The sequence below is a fragment of the Primulina tabacum genome, chromosome 7, assembly GCF_025594145.1.
Source record: "Primulina tabacum isolate GXHZ01 chromosome 7, ASM2559414v2, whole genome shotgun sequence".
NCBI classification, from domain to species: domain Eukaryota; kingdom Viridiplantae; phylum Streptophyta; class Magnoliopsida; order Lamiales; family Gesneriaceae; genus Primulina; species Primulina tabacum.
The window spans coordinates 34,519,410-34,545,197 of NC_134556.1; the positions used below are offsets into that span (position 1 = coordinate 34,519,410).

At 33.9% G+C, this 25,788-nt stretch overlaps 1 protein-coding gene across 4 annotated transcripts; it reads right to left on the reverse strand.

The window, feature by feature from the left end:
* Positions 1-1,162: 1,162 nt before the first annotated feature.
* LOC142551416 (uncharacterized) lies at positions 1,163-7,615 on the reverse strand. 4 transcript variants are annotated; one of them, XM_075660648.1, is made up of 4 exons: positions 7,375-7,615; positions 5,028-6,057; positions 2,347-3,214; positions 1,163-1,581 (listed from the first exon to the last, which is right to left on the reverse strand). In XM_075660648.1, exons 2-4 carry the CDS (start codon positions 6,000-6,002, stop codon positions 1,535-1,537), a joined length of 1,890 nt encoding a protein of 629 aa, XP_075516763.1. In that variant the 5' UTR covers positions 6,003-6,057; positions 7,375-7,615; the 3' UTR covers positions 1,163-1,534. The 4 variants fall into 4 exon arrangements, with proteins under 4 accessions (XP_075516763.1, XP_075516761.1, XP_075516762.1 ...); XM_075660646.1 differs by having other exon boundaries at positions 5,028-6,060; XM_075660647.1 differs by having other exon boundaries at positions 5,028-6,063.
* Between the last annotated feature and the right edge of the window lie 18,173 nt (positions 7,616-25,788).

Here is a 25,788-nt window from a genome sequence, read left to right on the forward strand (position 1 = left end):
GAACACTACAGTCTATACAGATGCATAAAAATGTAAAATCACACACATCACAAAATGTATAAGTTTTGTTTGAATACAATTAATACATGTTTTTTTTATAAAATAACATAACATGGGCGGAATCGTCTCGACCGGTGATGAGAGATGGGTGGACGACGGATAAAGTCAAGAGTGGAGAATAGAGAAGTGGGAACGAGAAAGCCAAGGTGTTTAGAATTATATTAAAATTAGAGTTGATTTTAAAATTTAAATATATATAAAAATTGATAAATAATAAAAATTTATTAAATAATAGTATTTATTATATATGTTAATTCAGTTAACCGATTTCAAAATTTTGAAAATTGTAACCGAATTTTTTAAATTTGAAAATCGAATTTTCGAAATAACCGAATCGAATTTTCGAATTAGCTCGGTTAATTCGGTTTAACCGAAGTTTTGCTCACCCCAACCAGTGACTCCTCCTTTTGGGAACTTATATCATGTAAAATATTGGGAAACTAGCCGAACTACTCTGCATACAACTGCCAACATATTTTGGGATTTGATCATTTGAGAAGTCAAAAATGATCCGTAGAGTAATAACTTCCTGTTTTTTTCTTTTCAGATTTATCTAGTCAAAGCGACACCAAAAATTATTAACATATCCTTAAAAATTAGTCATGTAACATAGAATATTGATGAGATACATTTGTGTGTCCGAGGTGGCGGCCGCACCCACCGGCTCCGCCACCACAACCACGTAGTTACTCTCCCATGGAATTCCATATGTTTGAAGAGAATGAGGTGTATTTCAGTTTTTTACTCTGCCACCACATTTTATACCAGCCAGGGTTAAAAAAATCCATAGGCTTCCAAAGGCCCGTTTTTATTCTTATATATATAATCCATATTTGTTAGGTAATCAAGGCTGCTTTGAATTGGAGTGTATAGTGAAAGTTTTATATATGTATGTGTGTGTGTGTGTGTGTGTGTGTGTAGGTGTGATTGATTTTATAATCAATTTCTCAATTTAAAAATAATATATTTGAACATCCTGTATTCAAAGCCCCATTCCAGCATCTAAACATATATTCTCTCTTTTAAAAAATCTCATTCGTTCTATATTATTTTAAGAAGTACTAAAGAGAAACCCCTATTTGAAATTTTAATGAGAACAGTAGATCAAATAACAACCAAAGGCATAAAAAATCTCTTAGTCAAGCTCATATATAGTCTATACACACACAACTCAGCATAATACAATCGAATAAACATAAAGAAAAATCTCATGGATACGAAGAACCAATGTCTCTAAAACCACGAACAGTTCCTTGAATCAAATCATGGCACTGAAAAATGATGCACAAACCAGAAACATTGCCCATAATGCACTTTAGACCACAAAGAAACCAGCAGAGATGGCCATTTTTCTCCCATACGTCCTTCGAAGACACGGCACCTATTATTTGATGCCACGATCTTCAGATTTCAATATGCCCTTCGCAAGCTTTCAAGATTTGGTGTCACTTATAACCTACTAACCATACATGAATTATGTTTCATTTTCGGTAAGCTGCAAATTGTATCCATGCTTCAAGTCTGCATCAGTTAAAAGTTTGATGCAGTTCAATAACAACTCTCATCTACGTTTTCAAAGCACAACAAGCATATTGAGCACAACAAGCGTATTGAACGCATGTGGATGAAAAGCAATTAAGACATTAAACCTTTATATGATTTGTGTTGAGATCGGGACGTGACTTATGATAAGATCAAATGCATCACTCATGTGTCTCATCCATTTTGATGGACATTTTGCATTGTCGACAATAGAAAGATAATTACCAAAGTAGCATTAAATCAACTTTGATACCGAACCACTCAGAGCAGGTTGGTCTCTGAAACACCATCTTATTGCGACAAAACATTTAGTGCATGGAGATAAATTTAATTATATTGGACAGTCAAAGTGTTACTCGCAGCTTCAGAAATATTAGACGTGAAATTTGAATTTTCTCCCAATATAACAGAGCACACGCTACATTGACAAGTTGTCAACATAGGAGAAAGTGTGTTAATGTAGCGTGAGGAGAATTAGCCCTTTAAAGAAAAGAACAATCTGGAGCACAAAAACTATTGCCTTAGAAAACGGGATAAGTTAACACCAAACTCTTAGCCAGAATCTGCTAACATTTTGAGATTGCAAGTATGCATAATACTCCGCACGGGCCAGGTGGCATTAAATGTGACAGGACCAATTATGATTAAATACAAGTAGCATTGTAAAATAACTACAAAAATGTTTAGCCAACTTATAAAGATATGATATATGATTTAAAACCAAAACCTAATGACAAGTCATACCTTTAATTGAAGCTTTGTGATGTCTATCTTTCCTTTCAAGCTCATTTTTCCATTCACCATCATCATCACCTAGTTCATCCTTACCATCATTTTCTACATCACTTTCACTAGCTGTTTCCCACTCAGAATCGTCACTTTCATGGCCGCGAATATCTCCAGGGTCGCCTTCACATTGAACACCACCATGTTTAATAGCAGCCTCCCTAAATAACCATGCTGCGCGCATCTGTTTCTTAACTAAACGTTCTGCATAATCCGGGACCTTGTTTTGCCTCAATGAAAGGTCAGGATCAGTTGATTGGGAGCACTCATTTATGAACATAATAGCATCTAACAGACTTTCTTTGGCCAATCCCAACATGTCGTAAGCTTGTGCTCGCCTCCACAAACTTTTGGCATGACGATTAACAGGGTTGTTCAGACAAAGTGCCCGGGTAGCATCACTTATAGCAGCTAAAGGTTGTTGTAATAAAAGATGACATTGAGCTCGATTACTATATAATACCACCCGTTCTTTTTTTGACCTCATCGGGCACAAAGACAATGCTTCAGAATACTTGGAAGCGGCACCGGAAATATCACGTGCAGAAAATAAAGAATTTCCTTCGAGTTTAACCACTAAAGCAGCTGCTTGTTTTATATGGAGATCCTCTTTTGCCATGTTCTTTTCCCATTTCAGCTTTTGTCGAGAATCAAATAGTTCGTCAACTTGTTCTTTTGCCCGGGTACTGACTGAAGTCCTGCCTGTTCCTGATGACTTAATACATTCTCGTAGAACATTTACAATCGAATCCCCAAGTTTCTTGTGTTCACCTAATGAAGTTATTTCTGCAAAGTCAATTAGTGTAGGCACCGCCTTATCCATTACCTGCACAATTAGTGCGCAACAGTATAAGAATCGGTTAAAGATTGTTTCAAAACCAGGAAAATTTAAATTTATAAAGCATATCAATTTTAGAAATTTCGAATCTATCCTAACGCTTCTCGCGTCATATTTTCCCTTCTTAACACGATGGATCATAGTAACTTATGGCTCCGTAATTAGCTGCTATTAATTATTTATAGCCCAATTTAAGAACAAAAGTACTTTAAACACAATGAGACTAATGTTTGATTCATGGAATTCAATTTGGTTTGCCAGGTGAATTGCAGATCGTGTACTTAACAAGATATCCTGTTAGCAGTACAGGTGTGTTTATGGGATCAAGGTGGTTCAGAGTGGTAAAAACAAGTCAAATCGAGTTGAATATTTTTGAAAAGTTAACACGACTAAACCTCAAAAAAAAAGCCCACAAACTTCTGAACAAGATAAACAAAAGCTAAAGCTTGCGTTGAGTTTTATTTCAAGCAAGCTTGAAACATTCATTAGCTAGCTGTCTTGGAGAATCATTAAACTAGTATTCAAGAACTCTCAGTTATCTAATCAAGAACCTCGCCAACATTCGATAGATTCCTACTGTGACCATGTCCTTGCTCAATCCATAGTCTTAGAAATGAATCACAAGTCTTAATATTTTCTACAGTTTGGGGGACCTCAACATCCGATAATGTGATATGGCTACAGAATAGCATCTATTATCAGTTTGAATTTATCCTAATCAATATTAGTTGCAATCTTGGTCAAATTCCTTTACGAAGCCTTGTTAGGATTGTGAGACAATTTTTAAGGTTAGTATTTAATGAAACTGTTATTCTTAGAGAAGAAAATTCGACTTAGACTGTGTAATGGTAATTCTTAGGGTACATAAATCCTGAATAAAGCTTGATTTGGGGAACAATCCCCTCCAAAGTGACTAAATAGAAGTCAAGTGCCCCTACGTGTGACAATTTCAATCTGAAATTCAAAATCAAACTTCAAGGTGTCCTGTAATCATCAATTGTCGAACTTAGTACACATACAAAATCAGCTTGAAATATGGCAAACATGACCACATCAATGTTTTACATGTTCTGGGTCAAACTAATCAGTTAAATCACATCTTGGAAGTTCTGTTCTGTCCTTTTTTCTAAACTAAGACGTCATTATCTATAGAAACCAGTATAAGGAAAGGAAACTGTAGATAAGCACCCACCTTTACTTCTCTATGCTTAAGGCTCTTATATAAGTTTAGAGTGTTTTATATCAATTTCCAATTCTTTCATCGTCACTTCAGATACGTAGATTTCTTTTTGCTAAAAGCTCTTATATAAGTTGAGTGTTTTTATATCAATTTCCTACTCTTTCATCGTCATTTCAGATACGTAGATTTTTTAATTATTCACTTGTTTTTTTAACCTTCATCAGCTATTATGCATCTAGTTATGATGTACATTTAGCATCTAGCCAATCAGATATTTATGAAGTGGGAGATGCAGCATTAACATTTCTTAAGATGTAAGAGGAGACCACTTGAAGTATCCACTGTTCACAGAGTAAGAGCATTTTAGTCCGAGTGTTTTGCAGAACAGCATTGCAATGTAATTTTTTCCCTCAAATGTCCAATTCCTACTCAAACATGCATAACTTGAAATATATGAACAAATGTAAATCAATATTTATCAGTTATAAAAATTTGTTTCATCAAATTTCGACACATAAAATTCAGCAGTTAAAAAGTCTAGTTAGAAACATAATAGAGAGAAGAATAAAAAAAAAATTAATACCAACATGAGATGGAGCAATAATCAAATGGAGAAATTACCTTATGACATGTATTAGGATCTTGGAGCAACCAAAGAAGACAGTCGATAGCCATATATTGCCAGTCATCCGATGATCGTGCTATGTTACACAAAGCATCTATAATTCCAGGACAGCTAGAGACCGGGCCCCTACCAAGCTTATGATGGCAAATTGTTCGTAGCAATCCAATCCCGGCTGGAGAATTTTCATTAACAAGTCCACCCCACATACCCGGAAGCTTTATTAAAAATTCTTGTTGGCAAATTGTAGGAAGAAATTCAGGTTTGAAAGCAAAACAATTGATGAGTTGTAAAGACCAGCACTGCAGCTGACTAGCCCATTCCTCTGCCTTCCTCGATTCCATTTCAACACCACCCATGCCACGAGTAAGGAGATCACAGTGATAACTAAGCCTCCTGTCAACATACTGGTAAAAGTGAGAATAAACAATTTCCAAGGCACTCATAGCCAGTTGCATTGACAGCTCCAAGATTTCACCATGGCTCGATACGGCAGAAAAAGTAGTAGCATAGGTAGCTAAGTGACCAAGTGCTCTTACAGCCACTCTCTGTTCGACCCATGTTAACCTTCCTCTCAATAGTTCGACCAGTGCCGGTATAACCCCAGCATGCACAGAAGTTTCAGCAAACTCTTCCATATTCATAGTGTATGATCCGATTATATGAGCTGCGTAGTACGGTATATATATATTTTGGTCATGAGATAGCCAACGGCGATTCTTTAAGCCCTTCCAAATGAGTGCTGCCATGCATTCAAAAATTCCGAGCTCAATGAACTCTGGATCATTAGGATGAGCCATGGCGGTATTCCAAAGGCCACTGATGGGAAGAACCTGACCATCGTCATCTTGTGAAGGAAGTTCTCGAAAGAACTTCAATATACTTGCTTTGCGCTTACTCGGGTTCCCTTCCTTCATCACACAGAAAAAGCAACCAGGATACGGACAGTCGGGGGACACTTTATCCATGCTCATGGTTCTACGTACTGTGATCTTCAAAAAGACCAAGTAACTAGTTCCTCTTATCAACCTGCTACTATGTGATCACTTAGTCAGACAATGATTGTCAAACTGGGAAAGAAGTTTTACTGCTTGATATCTGATATGATGATTAAATATAATTTCTTAATCAGTATCAGTATAAAGGCTTCTACATGACACATTGAGTAATGAATCCTGATTCGTAACAGTTTGCTCAAGGCATAAATGGCAGATTTGTGATACCACAAATAATAGCTTTTGTCTTTGTTTTTAAGTATGATGCATTAAATGATAACTGCTTATGTCGAAAATAAAATACTTAACATTTGAAAATGAAAAGATGATACAATAGATATCAGCTCCTCTTTCTCCGGTGAATTACAAAGTCAACAAGCCACATTTGATCATTCAGAGAATGCTAATAAAATTGAGTCAATCACCAAATCATCCAATCAATCATCTCTAATCTAATTCTACAACAATATTTACGAATCATCTTTTTCTTATATGATTTTGTTCTTTCATAATCACTCCACAACACAAAATATGACAATCCAATTAGTTAGCAGTTTGCAAGAAGTAAAAGCTATCACTGTTAACGTCTCAGCAAATTAAGTCCCCTTTAAACAACAATAACCGATCTAGTTACAGCATAGTTGGTCAGACACAAGTTTCGTCAATCATAATCAATATCCAAATGCAAACATCTCAACAGCAGGGGAAATCAAATGTTTTTCGTCGCCAGTTACAGTAATTGACTGAAGAAAAATAAAGAAATTTTGACGGGACTCAAAATTCAACTTCCCAAAATGCAGATGTATCAATAGTACCGATTAGTCACAAAAAAAAAAAAAAAAAAAAAAAAAAAAATTTCGCGCAGCTTTCTGTCGAATTCATATTTTATAGTCTCATTCCAAGGCCCAATTATGCAACCTCACATATAATGGATACCGGAGCTTTCAATAATTTACATATTACTTGTGAAACAAATATAAATAAACTTTAAATCTATTTTCACTCTAGGAACTACCCTGGTGGCCACTTCCTTGTTGAATCAGCTTTTTCGAAATTAAAATGAAAATAAAAAAGCATCGCATCAGATTCTGTACAATAAAATCGATTACTCCATATTCTTATCATGTAAAAAGAAACACCGAGTTTCATATTCCACACTGGATCTACAGAAGAATGAAAAGAACACCATAAATAAATAGTACAAGAAACAAACTTCGAGCAAAATTCAAATCTCAAATTCCCTACCAAGCTTCAAACGCTCGAAATAATCAAGAAACAAAATCAAGAAACCGAACCCACATAAGTAAGCACCCCCAAAATCCAAACCTGGAACCAAAAACAGGAAAGGTACCTCAAGATTAGGCAGGGGCCGAGTCTTGAAAAGCCAACAAATAATAATAATATTTTCTACTTTTTCCTATTGCCACTGAACTAAAAAGTTTCCGAAATTGGGTAATTTTTTCTTGTCAGATGTCAATTGTTTATGGTTTTTCCAGACAAACGGTGAAGTGAAGAAAGAAGTTGGGATTGGTTCTCGGTTTTCTCCCGACAGGAAAAGAAGGCTCTTCGTAATGAATGAATGCTAAAAAGATATATATTTTCGATTTATTTTCTTCCCGTTATTTTGAGAACAGGAAGAAGTAATAATGTGAATTAGCATCAGAAATTAATGAGTAGGGCCTCCGCATTAGCTCCACAATTATTGCACTTCCAATTTGATTATTAATGATAATAATTTTTTCACTTTCTTTTATATTTCTTGCTTGGGATAGCATCGCCCATTTTCGTACACGGTGTTTGATACAGGCAGGGACTTTACCGTTACCGGATGATGAGTGTCGATTTAAAATTTTACTCGTGATACGTGTTTATTCGATTTATATTTACAATAAAAATTGATATTTTTGACATAAAAAATAATATTTTTTTCATAGTGACACAAATAGATATATGTTTAATATAATTGACCTGTAAAATCTCACATTAGTTTTTGTATTAAAAAAAAATTAAGTTGTTTTGATTTCCTCAATCCTATGGAGGAAAGCACAATTAAATTTTATTTTTTTTAAAAAAATTATGTTTCTCACACTTTTCTTCTTGCCCCAAATTTCCTCAATCCTATGGAGGAAATCCAATTTTCTGTTACTATTTTTTTATAATGTGCCGAACATCTCCATCCTTCAAATAATATTCTACTTTCTATTTTTTCCGCTCATAATTTGAGTATCATAGCAGTAATACACAATCGGACTTGTGTTCAATAAGGTCTGAAACAAAAAGTAAAAAATCGTTCTTAGTTCGCAAATAACAAATATAATGAACAATATACAAGCACACAAATAACAAGTTAATAAATATTTAATAATTACATAAATACAACTCGTCTAGCTGTTTTTTCAGGCAAAAATATTATCAAATCTTTATAATTCAGTTTTCAGATAATTTTTTTTTTCAATCGGAAACATGACTAGCCATTTAATCTATTTTACGACATATCGAAAATAATTCTTAATAACTTAAATTTCGAGAAACTTCTTTTTGTTGATACAACTTTTACTGATATGATTAACAAAATCTTATAAATAATATAATTAATTATTTGTGAATTTACCATTCAATTTTATCAAACATTATCATTTTATTTTCATTAAATAGTATGTCATGATCATCAACTACCAACACAATTTATCACAATTAATATCTGAACGCGACCATTATGACTGCTTATCAAGAAAAATTAAGGGTGTGTCAAGCACGGAATCGTGCCAAATACTGTGAAATCCGACTTCTACGATCAAACGATATTGATCTCGATTCGATCGTTAGTTATAGTTCTCTCGGTAAACTGCCAAAAACTAGGAACCTGAATCAGATAATGAAAGGAAAACTCACGAACAACCACAAATTTAATATTTTCATCATGAGTTGAACATCTTTACAACTATAATTGAAAATTTTGAAAAAATATAAGCTAAAATTGAAGAAATTATGCACAACACTTTTGCTTGAATTGTTGATTGATGAGTCGTGTCTTCTTTTTTGATGATCTTACGTCCTTCTTGTTTATTCTTCCAAGCAGTTTAGCTCATCTTCCAAGTTAATCCACCATCTCCATCAACTTCCGCAATCGTGTGTCAACATACTCCTCAACTTCTTCATCATGCATGAGGTCCAGCTTCTCAAACCAACTCGATCTTTAATGAGCTTCGGTATTCTACTGGCATTTAACAATTGAATGACTTTGGCAAAACACGGGCTTTGACAGCAGATGGATTTTGACATAATTTGGGTCCAAGAGTGATTACATTATTATCGAAGCTAAACACACGATTTCGTCAAACTAGTTAAATGCTCACTCTTTTAACTTCTCCAAAATATTCAAAAAGTCTCGTTATTTTTAAAATTGTTCAAATGAAATTGAAAAGAAGATTGAACGTGATCAATTATAAACAAAAAAAATATTCAAATTGATTTTTTAATTATGCTTTTTTTAAAATTTTATATATCATTTTATTCCAATGAAATTGAAGAGAAGATCGAAATTGATTAATTATAAACAAAAAAAATATTCAAATTGGTTTTTTAATTATGCTCTTTGGCCTCGTAGAAGGTCGAGCCCTGCAACAATATGTCAAGTTTCCGAAGATGAAACTCATTAATATTAATCTCACAAAATTGATTATCAAATTTCCGTCTAAACTCATTCATGAACTCTCTTCTCAAACTAAAAATACCATATAATATATACCAAAAGATATAAATTAACTCTCTTCATGAACTCTTTTCATGGAAATAAATTACAAATCAGCAACACTGATTTGAAAACATCATCAATTCTGTATTGTTAGGATTATTTTGTCCGACAAATAATCGAAATAACAAGAATATCATAATATGATTTAAAATAGTAAATTCGCGTTTTATCAGAATTAAATGTTGTGCCAGATGTTACAACATCTCGGACAACATGCAGCGGAATATTATATTTTGTAACACAAATTCACTTTAAATAAACAGATGGACGAGATAAATATGCACAAGTATAAATACTTGTGCGGTGCCTTATTGCAAAAATTAATCACTAGAAAACTCAATCGTTTACAAAAACCTAACACTAGTGATTATGACAAAAATCAATTTCCTCAACAAGTTGAAAAAACAAATGCTTTCTAAAACAAACAACCAGAATAAAACCAAAACAAGAAAACAAAAACGTGTTGCCAAACAGTAGATCCACAAGAAGCAATCTTCGGTCAACTTCTTCCCTGATGTTGTCCGCAGATGTTCTCAACATTCACAGCAACACTCTATCACCCTCTTCACAGCACGTTTCTCGAATAAGGGTTTTCTCTGAATTTCTGAACGTGCACACAGAAGTGAATATTGACCGGGGGGAAGAAGCCGCAGGAAAAACTCTCACTAAAAACTCCAAGAAAATCTTCTCACGTGAAAACTCTTCACGAAAACTTCCCACGAAAAACACTTCGACTCCACGAAAATTCTACACACAAACTCTCTAAATTTTTCCCACGAAAATTTTTTCTTTTAAGCTCCCAAGAAAATCACCTCCACAAAAATCCTACACGTGAACTCCTTCACTAAAACTCTCTCACTTCTTTTTAATCTTCATCTCTCTTATTTATAGTTCACTTCATCTCACAAGGAAATCTACAAAATAAAGAAATCAAGAGTTAAATCAATAATATAATATCTTCAAGATCTTTATCATAAATATAATATCTAGAAAAATCAAATCCAATATTCTACATAATCTTATCAAGAATGAAATTAGACTTAAGGAAGATATTATATCACAATAAAATCTTAACATAATTATCTAGAAAGGCAAAACCATAATTAAATATTATACTCAATCAAATCAACAAGAAAAAGATAATATTAGGGAAATCAATTTAATATGAAAATTATATTTCCCTTCAATCTCCCTTTATTGCCTTTCTGGACAAAATCAAATCAAACTCAATTTCTCAGTTGAACTCTAGTTAACTCCCCCTTAATATGAGAATTTTTCTCCCACTGAATAAAATCAAGTTAGTACGGGTGTTGTTCGTTGTGTTGGCAACACCTGAGACAACAACTGCAAAAAAAAAAAATCATTAGAAGTTCATTAAAATAGAAACACATCAGGGAAGCAGAACCTTAACAAAGCAGAACATTAAAAACGAAATCAAGCAAAGGTATCAGATAGATGGTATCATTTGATCCTTTCAATTCACACTCCCTTGAGTTTGAGTCACGTCTTCTCCCCCTTTTTGTCCAGAATGGACATCTACCACCATAGCAGACGATAGTCAGAAACTAAGTTCTCGTAAAAGACCAGATCAGCATTGGCCCGTAATCACTTACCAAAATTACTGAGATAATTGCGTCCAAAATCATTTCAAAATAATTTCCAGAATTGAAACCCACATCGATTTTAACACCACTGAACCATCAAAAATCACAAATATTGGATTTCTAGCAAAATCCGGATTTTCATCGAATTTTCTCTGTTAAAATACGCATACCCTTTTGACCAACAATATTCTCAATGTTATGTTTATGCATGACCTATTTATGCCTAATAACAGAATGTAACAGAAATAGAAACATGAAAACAAATATGAGATATGTTCACAAATGAAATGTTGTCACAAATGTTGGCAACATCTTCTGACAACACGTCCAATTTCAAAATATATTTCGATTTTTTTGCACACTTAGAGACTTATCAACTTTCTGATCATAGAAGTGGTAGCTCCCACACTAGAAGAACGGTCTTCTTTAGGACTCCTCCAGCTAGCTTTTTCCATTTTCTTCTATTTTTGCCTTCTGTATTAAATTCAGAAGAGGTAGCTCCCACACTAAAAACACAGTCTTCATTGGACTCTTTTAGGTAGCTTTTTCCCATCTTTTTTTCTGATACAGAGCATATGCATAATTGATTTTTCTTTGTACTCAATCTTTTCAAGTCACTTTTCGTATGAGACAATGTCATAGAGTACATGATCATCTTTCAACTATTTTGTGATTTAATCAGATTGTTAAGCATATCCAAGTGTGTTAAGTTTAGATAGAACAAAAAATTGTAAGTGCACCAGAAGATTTATGCAACATAGTGATAACACATCATATAACAGTATGCATGCAGATGCAGTATGTCTAAGTCCTAGAAATGCACATGCATGTTAGGTGTTGTCCGAGATGTTGTAACATCTGAGACAACATCTATGTATGATTAGGCAGAACACATGCTGAGAGATTTCCTAAGGTTGGAGAATCTCTCAAAAACTAATGTTTTTGTGAATATGTCAGCCATTTGGTTATTTGTACCAACAAATTCAATTCGAATCAATCCTTTTTTTACTAAATCTCGAATAAAGTGATGTCTAATGTCAATGTGTTTTGTTCGAGAGTGTTTTACTGGATTTTTTGAGATATCAATTGTACTAGAATTATCACAGTATCCGATTTCTCTATAATGAAACTAACCCATGAAAATTGTGAGAAATCATAAACATAAACTTGACAAATAAGACTCTCACCTTTAGATTTCTTAATAAAAAGAGTTTTGTCTACCTCACCTCGTTTGAAGTCAATTTCCAGTAGATATTCACTTAATCTGTGAGTATAAGGAGCTCATGCAAATAAGTCCAGCCATCTTTCGGTAATCCACTTTTTCTTTCTTTCGAGTTTGGACACCTTCATGCATACTTCCAATTATTTGAGATGATGGATGGTTTTTCTGAATTTTACTTGGAATATTCTGTCCATCATCGTTATTCGTTTCGTCCTCAACTTCAGTGACTTCAGTGTCAAGTGTTGTGTCAGATGTTGCAACATCTGGGGCAACATCTGCATTTTCCAGTGATATTGGAATTTCCAGAAACTCATCCACATCATCTTCAGCTGTTTTCTTTTTGAGATCTGCAAGGTCATCAAAAACAACATTAATGGATTCCATAATAGTCCTAGTTCGTAAATTAAACATGCGGTAAGCTCGACTATTAGTTGCATATCCCAAAAACAAACACTTATCATTCTTTGAATCAAATTTTGCAAGTTGATCCCTGTCATTCAAAACATAACACACACAACCAAAAACATGAAAATATTTAAGGTTATGCTTCTTTCCCATAATTATCTCATACGATGTCATAGTCGAACCACTTCTCAAATACACCCTATTTGAAATATGACATGCGGTGTTAAGGGCTTCTGCCCAAAAACGCTTTGAAATGCACTTTGAAGTCAACATCACCCTTGCCATTTCTTGAAATGTTCTATTCTTACGTTCGGCTATCCCATTTTGTTGTGGTTTCTTTGGAGCAGAAAATTCATGTGAAATACCTTTCTTGTCACAAAAAGATGAGAATGAGGAGTTTTTAAATTCCTTACCATGGTCAGTCCTTATCCTTCTCACCTTCAAACTATGAAAGTTTGTAATCCTTGTGAGCAATTTTTTAAACACATTGAAAGTGTCTGATTTCTCCCTAACGAAACTTATCCATGAAAACCGTGAGAAATCATCAACACAAACAAATGAATACTTCTTACCTCCAAAACTTTCCACTTCCATAGGACCCATAAGATCCATGTGTAGCAATTCGAGGCAACGTGTTGTCCCAAAGTGAGGCAACGTGTGATGTGACACGCGAGTTTGCTTACCCTTTTGACAGTCTCCAAAAACATATGGTGTACTAGATGATAGGTTAGGCATATCTCGTACAGCATCGTACTTACTCAAATTCTTCAAGGTTTTGAAATTTACATGACCGAGTTTTTGATGCCAAAGGTTGAGTTCACTGATTTGTGCATGTTTGCATGAAAGCTCCTCACCTATTTGGTAGTAGTTATCCGAAGACCTTGTACCTGTCATAATACACATGTTAGTTTCATCAAAAACTTCACAAGTATGTTTATCAAACTTGACAAGCAAATTATCATCACACAATTGGCTTATGCTTATCAAATTTGAATTTAATACTTCAACATGAAGCACATTGTGGAGCTTTGGTAGTCCTTCAACATTCAATGTATCCTTTCCAACAATTTTTCCTTTAGCTCCCCCTCAATAGGTTACCCTACCACATTTTTGTTCAACATAATCAATGAGATGTTCTCGTGATCCTGTCATGTGGCGTGAGCTTCCACTATCAAAGTACCAGTAACCTGTAGTGTTAGTTTATAATGAAGTATAAACAACATTACAGTGAATTTTTACCTTTGGTACCCAAATTTGTCTTACTGTAGGTCGGCGGTTGGAGGTGTTGCGGGAAATGATGGACAACATTCGGGGCAACATCTGGCTCGACTTTTGATTCATGCGATCATCCCTGAGTTTAAAACAGTATGGCCTGATATGACCAGGCTTAAAGCAGTAATGACATACATACCTTCGTTTTCTTCTCTTAGGGACATGTGTAGTATGTTGTCTTTTTGGTGGAGAGCTTTTGGTTGGAGATGTAGGTCGTGTTGATGTAACATCTTTTTCTTTCACTAAGAGAGTTGACTTTGATGATTCACCAATCTCAAACACACTGTCTTTGAACCCTAGACCCTTCTTGTCATCTCTTCCCATCGAAAGTATGGATTCGAGCTTTGATGTGCTCGAATTAAACTTGGACAAGGTTTCAGTTGCCTTTTGAAGTTCTTCTTTGGTCTTTCCCAGTTCTAAGTCCTTTTGATCAGTATTACTTCAAGTTTGGCAATCACGGCTCTTAGATCACTGTTTTCCTTTACAAGAGTGGAGTTAAGCTTGTTTCTTTTGGTCCAATCCTCAAACAATTCTTCATAAAGCTTTTGAACACTCTCAAGAGTCATTTCTTCATCATCAGCTTCTGATTCATCATCTCCACTCGAATTTCCAGAAGTTGTGGATTTCAAACATACTGATTTTTTGCAGATGTTGCGACCAGGTGTGGCAACACCTAGGGCAACACCTAAAGGGTTCACTTGCAGCCAGTGTTTCTCTTCATTCCTTGGTCGAAACTGTTGTTGGACATGAGGTTTATGAGCTGGTGGTCGAAGTGTGGTGTTTGCGAGTGATGGATCCATTTAATATTTCTGTCAAACAAAACAAAAACCAAAATCAGCACTTAGTATATCAAGAGTAGGCTCTGATACCACTTGTTAGGATTATTTTGTCCGACAAATGATCGAAATAATAAGAATATCAGAACATGATTTAAAATAGTAAATTCGTGTTTTATCAGAATAAATGTTGTGCCAGATGTTACAACATCTCGGACAACATGCAGCGGAATATTATATTTTGTAACACAAATTCACTTTAAATAAACAGATGGACGAGATTAAATATGCACAAGTATAAATACTTGTGCGGTGCCTTATTGCAAAAATTAATCACTAGAAAACTCAATCGTTTACAAAAACCTAACACTAGTGATTATGACAAAAATCAATTTCCTCAACAAATTGAAAAAACAAATGCTTTCTAAAACAAACAACCAGAATAAAACTAAAACAAGAAAGCAAAAACGTGTTGCCAAACAGTAGATCCACGAGAAGCAATCTTCGATCAACTTCTTCCCTGATGTTCTCCGCAGATGTTCTCAACATTCACGGCAACACTCTATCACCCTCTTCACAGCACGTTTCTCGAATAAAGGGTTTTCTCTGAATTTCTGAACGTGCACACAGAAGTGAATATTGACCGGGGTAAGAAGCCGCAAGAAAAACTCTCACTAAAAACTCCAAGAAAATCTTCTCACGTGAAAACTCTTCACGAAAACTTCCCACGAAAAACACTTCGACTCCACGAAAATTCTACACACAAACTCTCTGAATTTTTCCCACGAAAATTCTTTCTTTTAAGCTCCCAAGAAAATCACCTCCACGAAAATCCTATACGTGAACTCCTCTACTAAAATTCTCTCATTTCTTTTTAATCTTCATCTCACAAGAAAATCTACAAAATAAAGAAATCAAGAGTTAAATCAATAATATAATATCTTCAAGATCTTTATAATAAATATAATATCTAGAAAAGTAAAAATACAATATTCCACGTAATCTTATCAAGAATGAAATTAGACTTAAGGAAGATATTATATCACAATAAAATCTTAACATAAATTATCTAGAAAGGCAAAACCATAATTAAATATTATACTCAATCAAATTAACAATAAAAACATAATATTAGAAAAATCAATTTAATATGGAAATTATATTTTCTTAACGTATTATTTTGGAAGAAGAAGAAGAATAAATTGAGAAACCACCTCGAAAATTTAAAATCATTAGAGATACATGAGAGGATTTGACGGCGTGGGATCGGATGAAGAAAAAACAAGTGAGAAACGGGATTTATGTGTGGCTTTCGAAAAAAGTAGCTTCCGGTTGTGGTTGAGAAAGGCTTCGAAAAAGTAGCTTCCAAAGCGGTTGAGAACTGATTCAAAAGGTTAAACACAAAATTGAACGGACGGCGGGCGAATTTAAATTTGTCATTCGAATCGGTTACTGCCAAACATTCCTGAAAGCAACCAAGAAATATGGTTTAGTACTGTGACTGCTTCTATTGCTTATATGTATTAGCGGCCGTTTCTCAGCATAAACTCTTTTTTGTTAGTGAATATCTGGTGCTCCCATGATCTATACATGCTGGAGTTATAACTTAGGAAGTGACACTTTAGTCATATCTCAGTCCAGTTAAGAACTGGTCGGAACTGGAGCTCGACCGATCGTTAGTTGACACTAGTCATCGAGACACACGCGTTGCGTGTGTCATGAATATATGGAGCTAATATACTAAACATTCATTACAATTCTATATTTATTTCTTGAGTTTTGGTTTAATACGAGTAAGCGAGAGAGCCTTTTTAAACTATTCTCTATATTTTTAACCAGTGGTTAAGATTAACCCAACACTTATTTAATCTAATGGCATATATCGATACTCCAAAACTATTTTACATTTTTAACCAGTGGCTAAGATTAAACCCATCATGCGCACTCGTCAAGAACAACTACACATACATGTTTATTCTTACGTGAAGTAAATAACAAACGAAAAAAGACAACCAAAACCTTCCAAACCCCAACGAGTGTGTGTTTCGTGGTGTCTGTGTGAGGGAACTCTTCACCATTAAGGATTCATTCATGGGATCGAGGGCTGAAACTGAGCAAACCAAAGATCTTAAAGGATGTTTTTTTAAGGGAAAATTACAGTAAAAGTTTAGTTGACGTTGGTGTTGGTCTGAGGGCCTGGCCCGGGACTGATCACCGGTCTCGGAGGCGCCCTTCCCAAAGAAGTAGCGGCAGTGGTTGCCGGTGGGTCAGCTGGAGGGTCTGCGGCCGAAGAAGTGCCTTCAGTACTGCTTGAATTTTCACCTCCAGTTTCGTCCCTCACGCCCCAAGAGTCGAGGCCTAGGCACTCCAGCAAAGCCCTGAAGATTTCTTGGAAAAATCTGCATGGATTCTGAACAGAAAATGGTGCTCTATGGCTCTGCATCGTCTCGTTTTCCTCTGTTGCGTCCGCCATTTCTTTGAATCTTGACCTTGTTTTGTTCTCGGTCCCTGTGTCTACCTCCTTGCTTCTGCTTGAAGTATTTAATGCTGGGTAGGTGTGGTGTCCCCTTGAATGAACTGTGTCGAATTCATAATATATATCGATAAAAGATGCACGTAATTTGATCAAATAATCTATTCTATTTTATTAAAATTGATGATATGATAGTAACCATCATCTAAAATATATCAATTTTTTTTTCAATTTTACCCTTACATGATACTAAAATTATATTTTTGTTTTTTGTTTTTGTTTTTAATTTCAACACACTTTTATTTTATTTTTTTTATTTCAACAATTCAAATATCAATTTAATTTCTCCATAATTTGTTAAATTTCACTTTAGTCTATCGATAATGATAAAAAAGACGGTACACACACGAATCGCGTGTGCAAAATAACTAGTATTAAATAAATAATCCAAAATTATCTTTAATTTAAAATAGTTATTCAATTTAAAAAAAAAATTATTCAGATTTTTCAATATAAAAAAAATTTATAAAAGTAAATATTTTGATACTCCATAAAAGATTCTCCAATTCGCGTTTTTTTCGTAATTTCACTTACCCTCATGTTTTTTTTCTCTTCTTAAATTGATTTTTAGCTATTTTATATATATATATCTTATTGAACAATTTTCAAAATATATATTATATGAATATTTAGCATTTATTACATTATGAATTGGACATTAATGGTTTAACATCAGCACTTTTATTTATTAAAAAATATTATATATTATATTAAAAACACAATCAATAATCCTTACCACGTTATCTGCTAAAAAAACAAATTTCTTAAAATCATTGTCTCGGAGTATTTTTTTTTTTAGCTGACAGACGATCCGATTATTAGTCTATATTATCATCACAACTAAGATTCTCAGTTTTGTACGATGTTAGGATTTTTCTCAAAATCATTTTTTTTACGTATACATAAACATAAAAAATATATGCGGAAGCTTAAATCGAGTGTTACCTCCGGCCATTGAAAATTTTGATTTCTCTGCTTTTCTGATTTCTTTTCGATTGAAGCCTTCTAAACACTTCGACACTCCTTTAGATATTGTATTTTCTGTATGAGATTGTGTGTTTAGGGACCTCAATGCCTTCGGTATTTATAGGTACACTCATACCATCACCGAGTGTTTTGGGAGCTCGAGATTCAAACCAAATTTGTATACGCATCTCAATGTTCAAAATTTGAGGCTGCCGTGTACAAAATTTTCAACAATTGTTGGCAATGACCGTCGTCATTTTCAACACGTTTATTTTACGGGTCACAATTTTCTTACATTCTCCCACTTGACCTGTATATCTCATTTATCATAGGAGAAATTAAAATACATGAATCATGGCGATAAGGTCATCTAAAAACGATTATTATCTTCCATGTATCACAATCTATTATATCTCTCAAATAACTTAATGAATAAACTCTATGTTTATTCGAGGTCCAACTTTATTGATATTTTTCATGATAACTGAATATGTACATAACTAAATATGAAAAATAACATAACTTAATGAGTTTCATTAATTTTGTTTTTACAACAAAATTACATAAAAGAACCAAGTCCCATTCGTTATGTATGATCCTTGAATTTCAATGGTGACATGCCTTTAGTCAAAGGATCTGCAATCATCAATTCAGTGCTAATGTGCTCGATAACCATGGTTTTATCTTTAACACGTTATCGTATGGCTAAATACTTAATGTCGATGTGCTTGCTTCGACTACCACTTTTGTTATTTTTAGCCATAAAAACAGCAACTGAATTGTCACAATATATTCTTAATGGCCTAGATATAGAATCCATAATTCTAAGCCCTGAAATGAAACTCTTCAACCATACACCATGTGAAGTTGCCTCAAAACAAGATACGAATTCAGCTTCCATAGTGGAAGTAGCAGTCAATGTCTGCTTTGCACTTCTCCAAGATATAGCTCCACTAGCTAGCATGAAAATATATCCTGAAGTGGATTTTCTTGAATCAATGCAGTCAGCGTAGTCTGAATCAGAGTAGCCAATTACTTCCAAATTCTCAGTTCGTCCTAACATAAGCATATAATCTTTGGTCCCTTGAAGGTACCTCATGATTTTCTTTGCAGCTTTCCAGTGATCTAAACCTGGATTACTCTGATATCTTCCCAACATCCCAACAATAAATGTAATGTCAGGTCTAGTGCAAACCTGAGCATACATTAAGCTTCCGACAACCGAAGCATAAGGAATGTTTTTCATTTGTTCCCGCTCTAGATCATTCTTTGGGCATTGGCTCAAGTTGAATTTATCACCTTTCACAACAGGAGCTATACTTGGTGAACATTCTTTCATCCGATATCTCTCTAACACTTTGTTTATATAGGTTTCTTGAGACAGACCTAGAATACCTCGAATTCTGTCTCTATGTATCGTAATGCCAATGACATAAGATGCATCACCCATATCCTTCATATCAAAGTTCTTAGAGAGGAATTGTTTCACCTCATATAACAAACCTTTATCATTGGTTGCAAGTAATATATCATCCACATATAGAATAAGGAAACAAATCTTGCTCCCACTGACCTTCTGGTATATACATTGATCCATGAGGTTCTCAACGAATCCAAATGAAGAGATAACATCATAAATTTTAAATACCATTGACGGGAAGCTTGTTTCAATCCATATATAGATTTCTTAAGCTTACATACCAATTGCTCATCATTACTAGAGAAGAATCCTTCAGGTTGTTTCATATAAACCTCTTCCTCTAGTTCTCCATTAAGAAAAGCTGTTTTTACATCCATTTGTTGTAAATCGAAGTCAAAATGTGCAACTAATGCTAGAATGATACGGAGAAAATCTTTCTTAGATATAGGAGAAAAAGTCTCCTTATAATCGATTCCTTCCTGTTGAGTGAATCCTTTAGCAACAAGTCTTGTTTTATACCTTTCAATGTTGCCTAATGAGTCTTTCTTTGTTTTGAAGATCCATTTACATCCAATGGCTTTTACACCATCAGGCAACTGAATAAGATCCCAGACTCCATTAACTGCCATAGAATTCATCTCTTCTTTCATAGCATTAAACCATAGTTTTGACTCAGTACAACTCATGGCTTGTGAAAACGTTTCAGGATCATTTTCGGCTCCGATGTTATAGTCCGATTCTTGTAAATACACAATATAATCATTAGATATTGCTGATCTTCTTATTCTAGTAGATCTTCTAAGGTTGTTTGGTTAATCAACAATTTCTTGTTGTTCTTCATTAACAACTTGATCTACTGGATTTTCATCAGCGATTTGTGGAACTTCAGTAATCGGTTGCCTAACACCCATTTGGTTTTGAGGGGTGTGAATAACGACCAATCTATCATTTGAATAAGAGGGTTGTGCATTAATGTGATCATTCTCCAAAACTATGTCATGATCACTCCCACTAATCAAATCATTTTCAAGAAATTTTGCATTTCTTGATTCCACAATTCTAGTGTTGTAAGATGGACAATAGAATCTGTACCCTTTGAATTTTTCAACATACCCAATGAAATATCCACTTATAGTTCTTGGGTCCAGTTTCTTTTCATGTGGGTTGTAAACTCTTATTTCAGAAGGACAACCCCAAATGCGTATATGTTGCAAACTCGGTTTCCAACTTTTAAATAACTCAAATGGCGTCTTTGGAACAGCCTTAGTTGGAACTCGGTTTAATATATATACAGCTGTCTTAAGAGCTTCAGTCCACAAGGATTTAGGAAGTTTAGAGCTACTAAACATGCTCCTCACCATGTCCAATAATGTTCGGTTTCTCCTCTCAGCTATGCCATTCTGGTCCGGAGAACCAGGCATAGTATATTGGGCAACAATCCCATGTTCTTGGAGAAATTTTGCAAACGGACCAGGTGCCTGTCCATTCTCAGTGTATCTAACATAATATTCTCCACCTCTATCAGTTCTCACGATCTTAATATGTTTTTCACATTGATTCTCCACTTCAGCCTTAAAAACCTTGAAGGCTTCAAGTGCTTCGTTTTTGTTATGAAGCATGTAGATATACATGTATCGTGAATAATCATTAATGAAAGAGATGAAGTATTTCGGACTTTGCATGTCCATATCTGGACAACAAATATCTGAATGTATGATTTCTAATATTTCTGTACTCCTCTTGGCACCTTTTTTAGACTTATTGGTCTGCTTTCCTTTTATGCAGTCCACACAAGTCTCAAAATCAGTAAAATCTAAAGTACTGAGTACTCCATCATTTACTAATCTTTTAATTCTCTCTATGGAGATGTGTCCCAATCTCCTGTGCCACAATATAGAGGAATTTTCATTTATAACACATCTTTTAATACCTCTTTGAACATGCATAGTTGTGTTATTATTTTGTAAATAAATAGAGAAAAGACCATCAACCATTGTACAATTTCCAATAAGATTTGATTTATAAAACAAATCTATTGATTTATCCAAAAACTGAAATGAATAACCAAGGGGTACAAGTTTTGAAACTGAAATTAAATTCCTAGAAAAACTAGGAACATAAAAAGTCTTTTCCAATTTTTAAATATAACCACTATTCAAAACTAGGCAGCAAGTCCCAATAGCCTCCACATGCGAAGACATCTTGTTTCCTGAATAGATGCTCCGCTCATTTTCTATTGGTTTCCTTAGGTTTTGCATACCCTGTAAGGTATTTGTAACATGGATTGTAGAACCGGAATCAATCCACCATGTGTTATAAATCATATCAACCATATTAGATTCATAACAGACAAATGAAGTAGGAATACCTTTCTTTTCAAGCCAGTCCTTAATTTATTGCAATCCTTCTTAATGTGTCCCGTCTTTTTACAGAAGAAACACTTGGATTCTTTCTTGATGTCAGGTTGAGGTGGAATTATTCTTTTCCCTTTTCCATTGACTTTGGCTTGCTTCTTATACTTTCCTTGTGTAGTCATAAATACATTATCACTCGTTTCCATCAACAATCTTCCTTCCTCTTGAACACACATGGTCATTAATTCATTAATCGACCATTTATCCTTATGTGTATTGTAGAAAATTTTGAAGGGTCCATATTGCTGTGGAAGAGTGCATAAAATGTAGTGCACAAGAAAAGTCTCAGACATTTCCACTTCAAGTGTCTTGAGCCGATCCGCTATGTCTTGCATCTTCATGATGTGCTCTCGCACACCTCTCACACTGGTGAGCCTTAATGAAGAGAATTCCATAATTAGGGTGCTAGCAAGTGCCTTATCTGAAGACTGAAACTGTTCATCAATAGCCTTCAGTAATTTTTTGACATTATTATGTTGGTCGACAGAACCACGCATACCAGCAGAGATTTTGGTTTTATGAACATTACGCAGAGTCGATTAGATCGCTCTCATTTTTCATAAAGATCAACATCATCCGGAATGTTGTTTTCAGTAATAGCAGATGGTTCGTGTTTCTGTATAGCATAATCAATATCCATCCACCCTAATTGAAGAAGAATTCTTTCTTTCCATATTTTATAGTTATCGCCCTTTAATTTGGGAATGTCACATTTCATATCAGAAAAACTCGCAGGTTGCATAACTGCACAAAATATCATATGCTTAAAATTTTGAGACAATATCATGTTTTACCAATGTAATTCATGTTTTAAAAATCTAGTGACATAAATTTGCATGTGTGCTAAAATTTTAATTCAATAAGATTTTTCTGTAACTTTATGATAAAACTATCAAAATGTATTTTCCTTAACTCCTGTGGGTAAATTAAGAAAAATATAATTTGATACTTTAACCTAATTAGTTATATAAATATAATAAAAATCACTGTGGGGTAAATTTTATTATGTTTATATAATTAATTACAATTGATGTCCATTATGTGATCCAAATCCACTTAATGCATAATTTTTCATAATTAAGGATGTTGTGGCTATTCCTCAATTATTTAAAATTATACGGTTTACTGGACAAAATTTTGGCTTTACTTAATTCTTTATATAATAATTATTTCGCAATCAACACTTTCCAAAAGTGCTCATAGGAAAGATGGGTAGTGCTAAGGCCCTTTAAATACCCAACTCCTAGACAGAGCAATGTTCATCAGAGAGACCAGTGGCTAGTCAAGGCAGTTTAAACCGGTCTATGAAGAACTCCCTCAGATCATGTTTTCTTACGTCACCTTATAATTATTATTCAACTTAATTATCCACATTTATGTGAATCTTTATAAGCCAAAATTTTTCATATTAAATAACGTTATATTCATATTTTTACTTAATATGAACAATTACATTCCCCATCACTTTTTCTCTTCAATCAGAGTAGTGATAAAGTGAGGATCACATTTACATAAAATGTGGGCTCCTCATCAGTTTTTCTCTTTGATCAGAGTAGTGATAAAGTGAGGATTATTTGTTCATTTGTGAATATCTGAAATATTTTATTATATTCACATCTTACTTGATATGTTCATTTCAAATTATAAACAACTTAATATAATTTGATATGAACACAATGTGAATATTTTTTTTCCAAAATATTTTTCAATACAATTTGCATTTAAAAAATAAATAAATGCAAACAAAATATTAAATTTGCATGTACACATCAAACATTTATCCATAATATTTGACATTATATTTAACATGCAAAAATAATTTCTAAAAAATTTATTAGAAATTACGTCGAACTTAAAATTATTTTAATGTGTACCAATTATTTAACCAAATGTTATGTGTATACTAAATTATACATATAACTCAATATCACATTAAATACATTATTATTATCAAATTTATTATTATTATTATTATTTAAAAACAATAATAATAATAAAATAATTATTACCAACATGTGGGCACGTCCGACAACCTTAATTAATTTTTTTTAAAATTAAATTGATTGCTGACAGGTCTTCATAGCAGAATCCATAAATGCATCATTATCATGTATTTGACTTCATTTCTTATGCATTATTTGATACTTCGTCTTCAACCTTCGGCAACTCCTCTCGTATATGAAATTTCAGAAACTTTCTCTTTTCAATATTTCAACCGAGAATAAAATCTTAAGGTAAGTTCTTAATATTGTTTTATCTGAAATTTTCAATTTTCATGTTTCTTATGAAAATTTCCAGAAACAACTTTTTCCAAAATTTTTATGATATTGAAAAAATGAAAACAAATTTTCAAGGCAGAGGTTTTTAAGGCTCTGATACCAAATGTCAGAATTTTTCTCAAAATCATGTTTTTTACGTATACATGAACATGAAAAATATACGTGGAAGCTTAAATCGAGTGTTACCTCCGGCCATTGAAAATTTTGATTTCTCTGCTTTTCTGATTTCTTTTCGATTGAAGCCTTCTAAACACTTCAACACTCCTTTAGATGGTGTATTTTCTGTATGAGATTGTGTGTTTAAGGACCTCAATGCCTTCGGTATTTATAGGCACACTCATACCATCACCCAGTGTTTTGGGAGCTCGAGATTCAAACCAAATTTGTATACGCATCTCAATGTTCAAAATTTGAGGCTGCCGTGTACAAATTTTTCAACAATTGTTGGCAATGGCCGTCATCATTTTCAACACGTTTATTTTACGGATCACAATTTTCTTACATATGATTCTCAGTTGTAACATATTGGCCAACAAGAAAATATTGTTGGATACAAAACGGCTCCGGTCAAATGTTTTGTTTGCTCCCTTGTATAAAAAAACACAATTCAATTCATTATTAATGTTGAATTCGATGCTATCAGAAACTAATCATATTGGTTCTGGATTAATCCGAACCATATTCGGATTGGTTTCATATTAGAGTAGGTTTCTTATGAGACAGTTTCACGAATCTTTATCTGTGAGACGGGTCAAACCTACCGATATTCACAATAAAAAGTAATACTTTTAGCATAAAAAGTAATATTTTTTCATGATTACCCAAATAAGAGATCCGTCTAATGAAATATGAGCCGTGAGATCGTCTCACACAAGTTTTGGTCTCATATTATTTCAATCCGTTAGACTCTCAACTTTTTCTCTAGAAAACGATTTTTCTTTCAAATTAATTGATCTGATCGAGCGACTCACAAACGATCAAACGGTTGGTGGATTATTGGGGGAACTCTAATGGTTCGAAGACTCACTCTACATGGGACATATGGTGACCTCAAAATATATGAAAACGCACACGTGTCAATTTCTTATCTTCTCCAGATAACATGCCATCCTTTACCTCA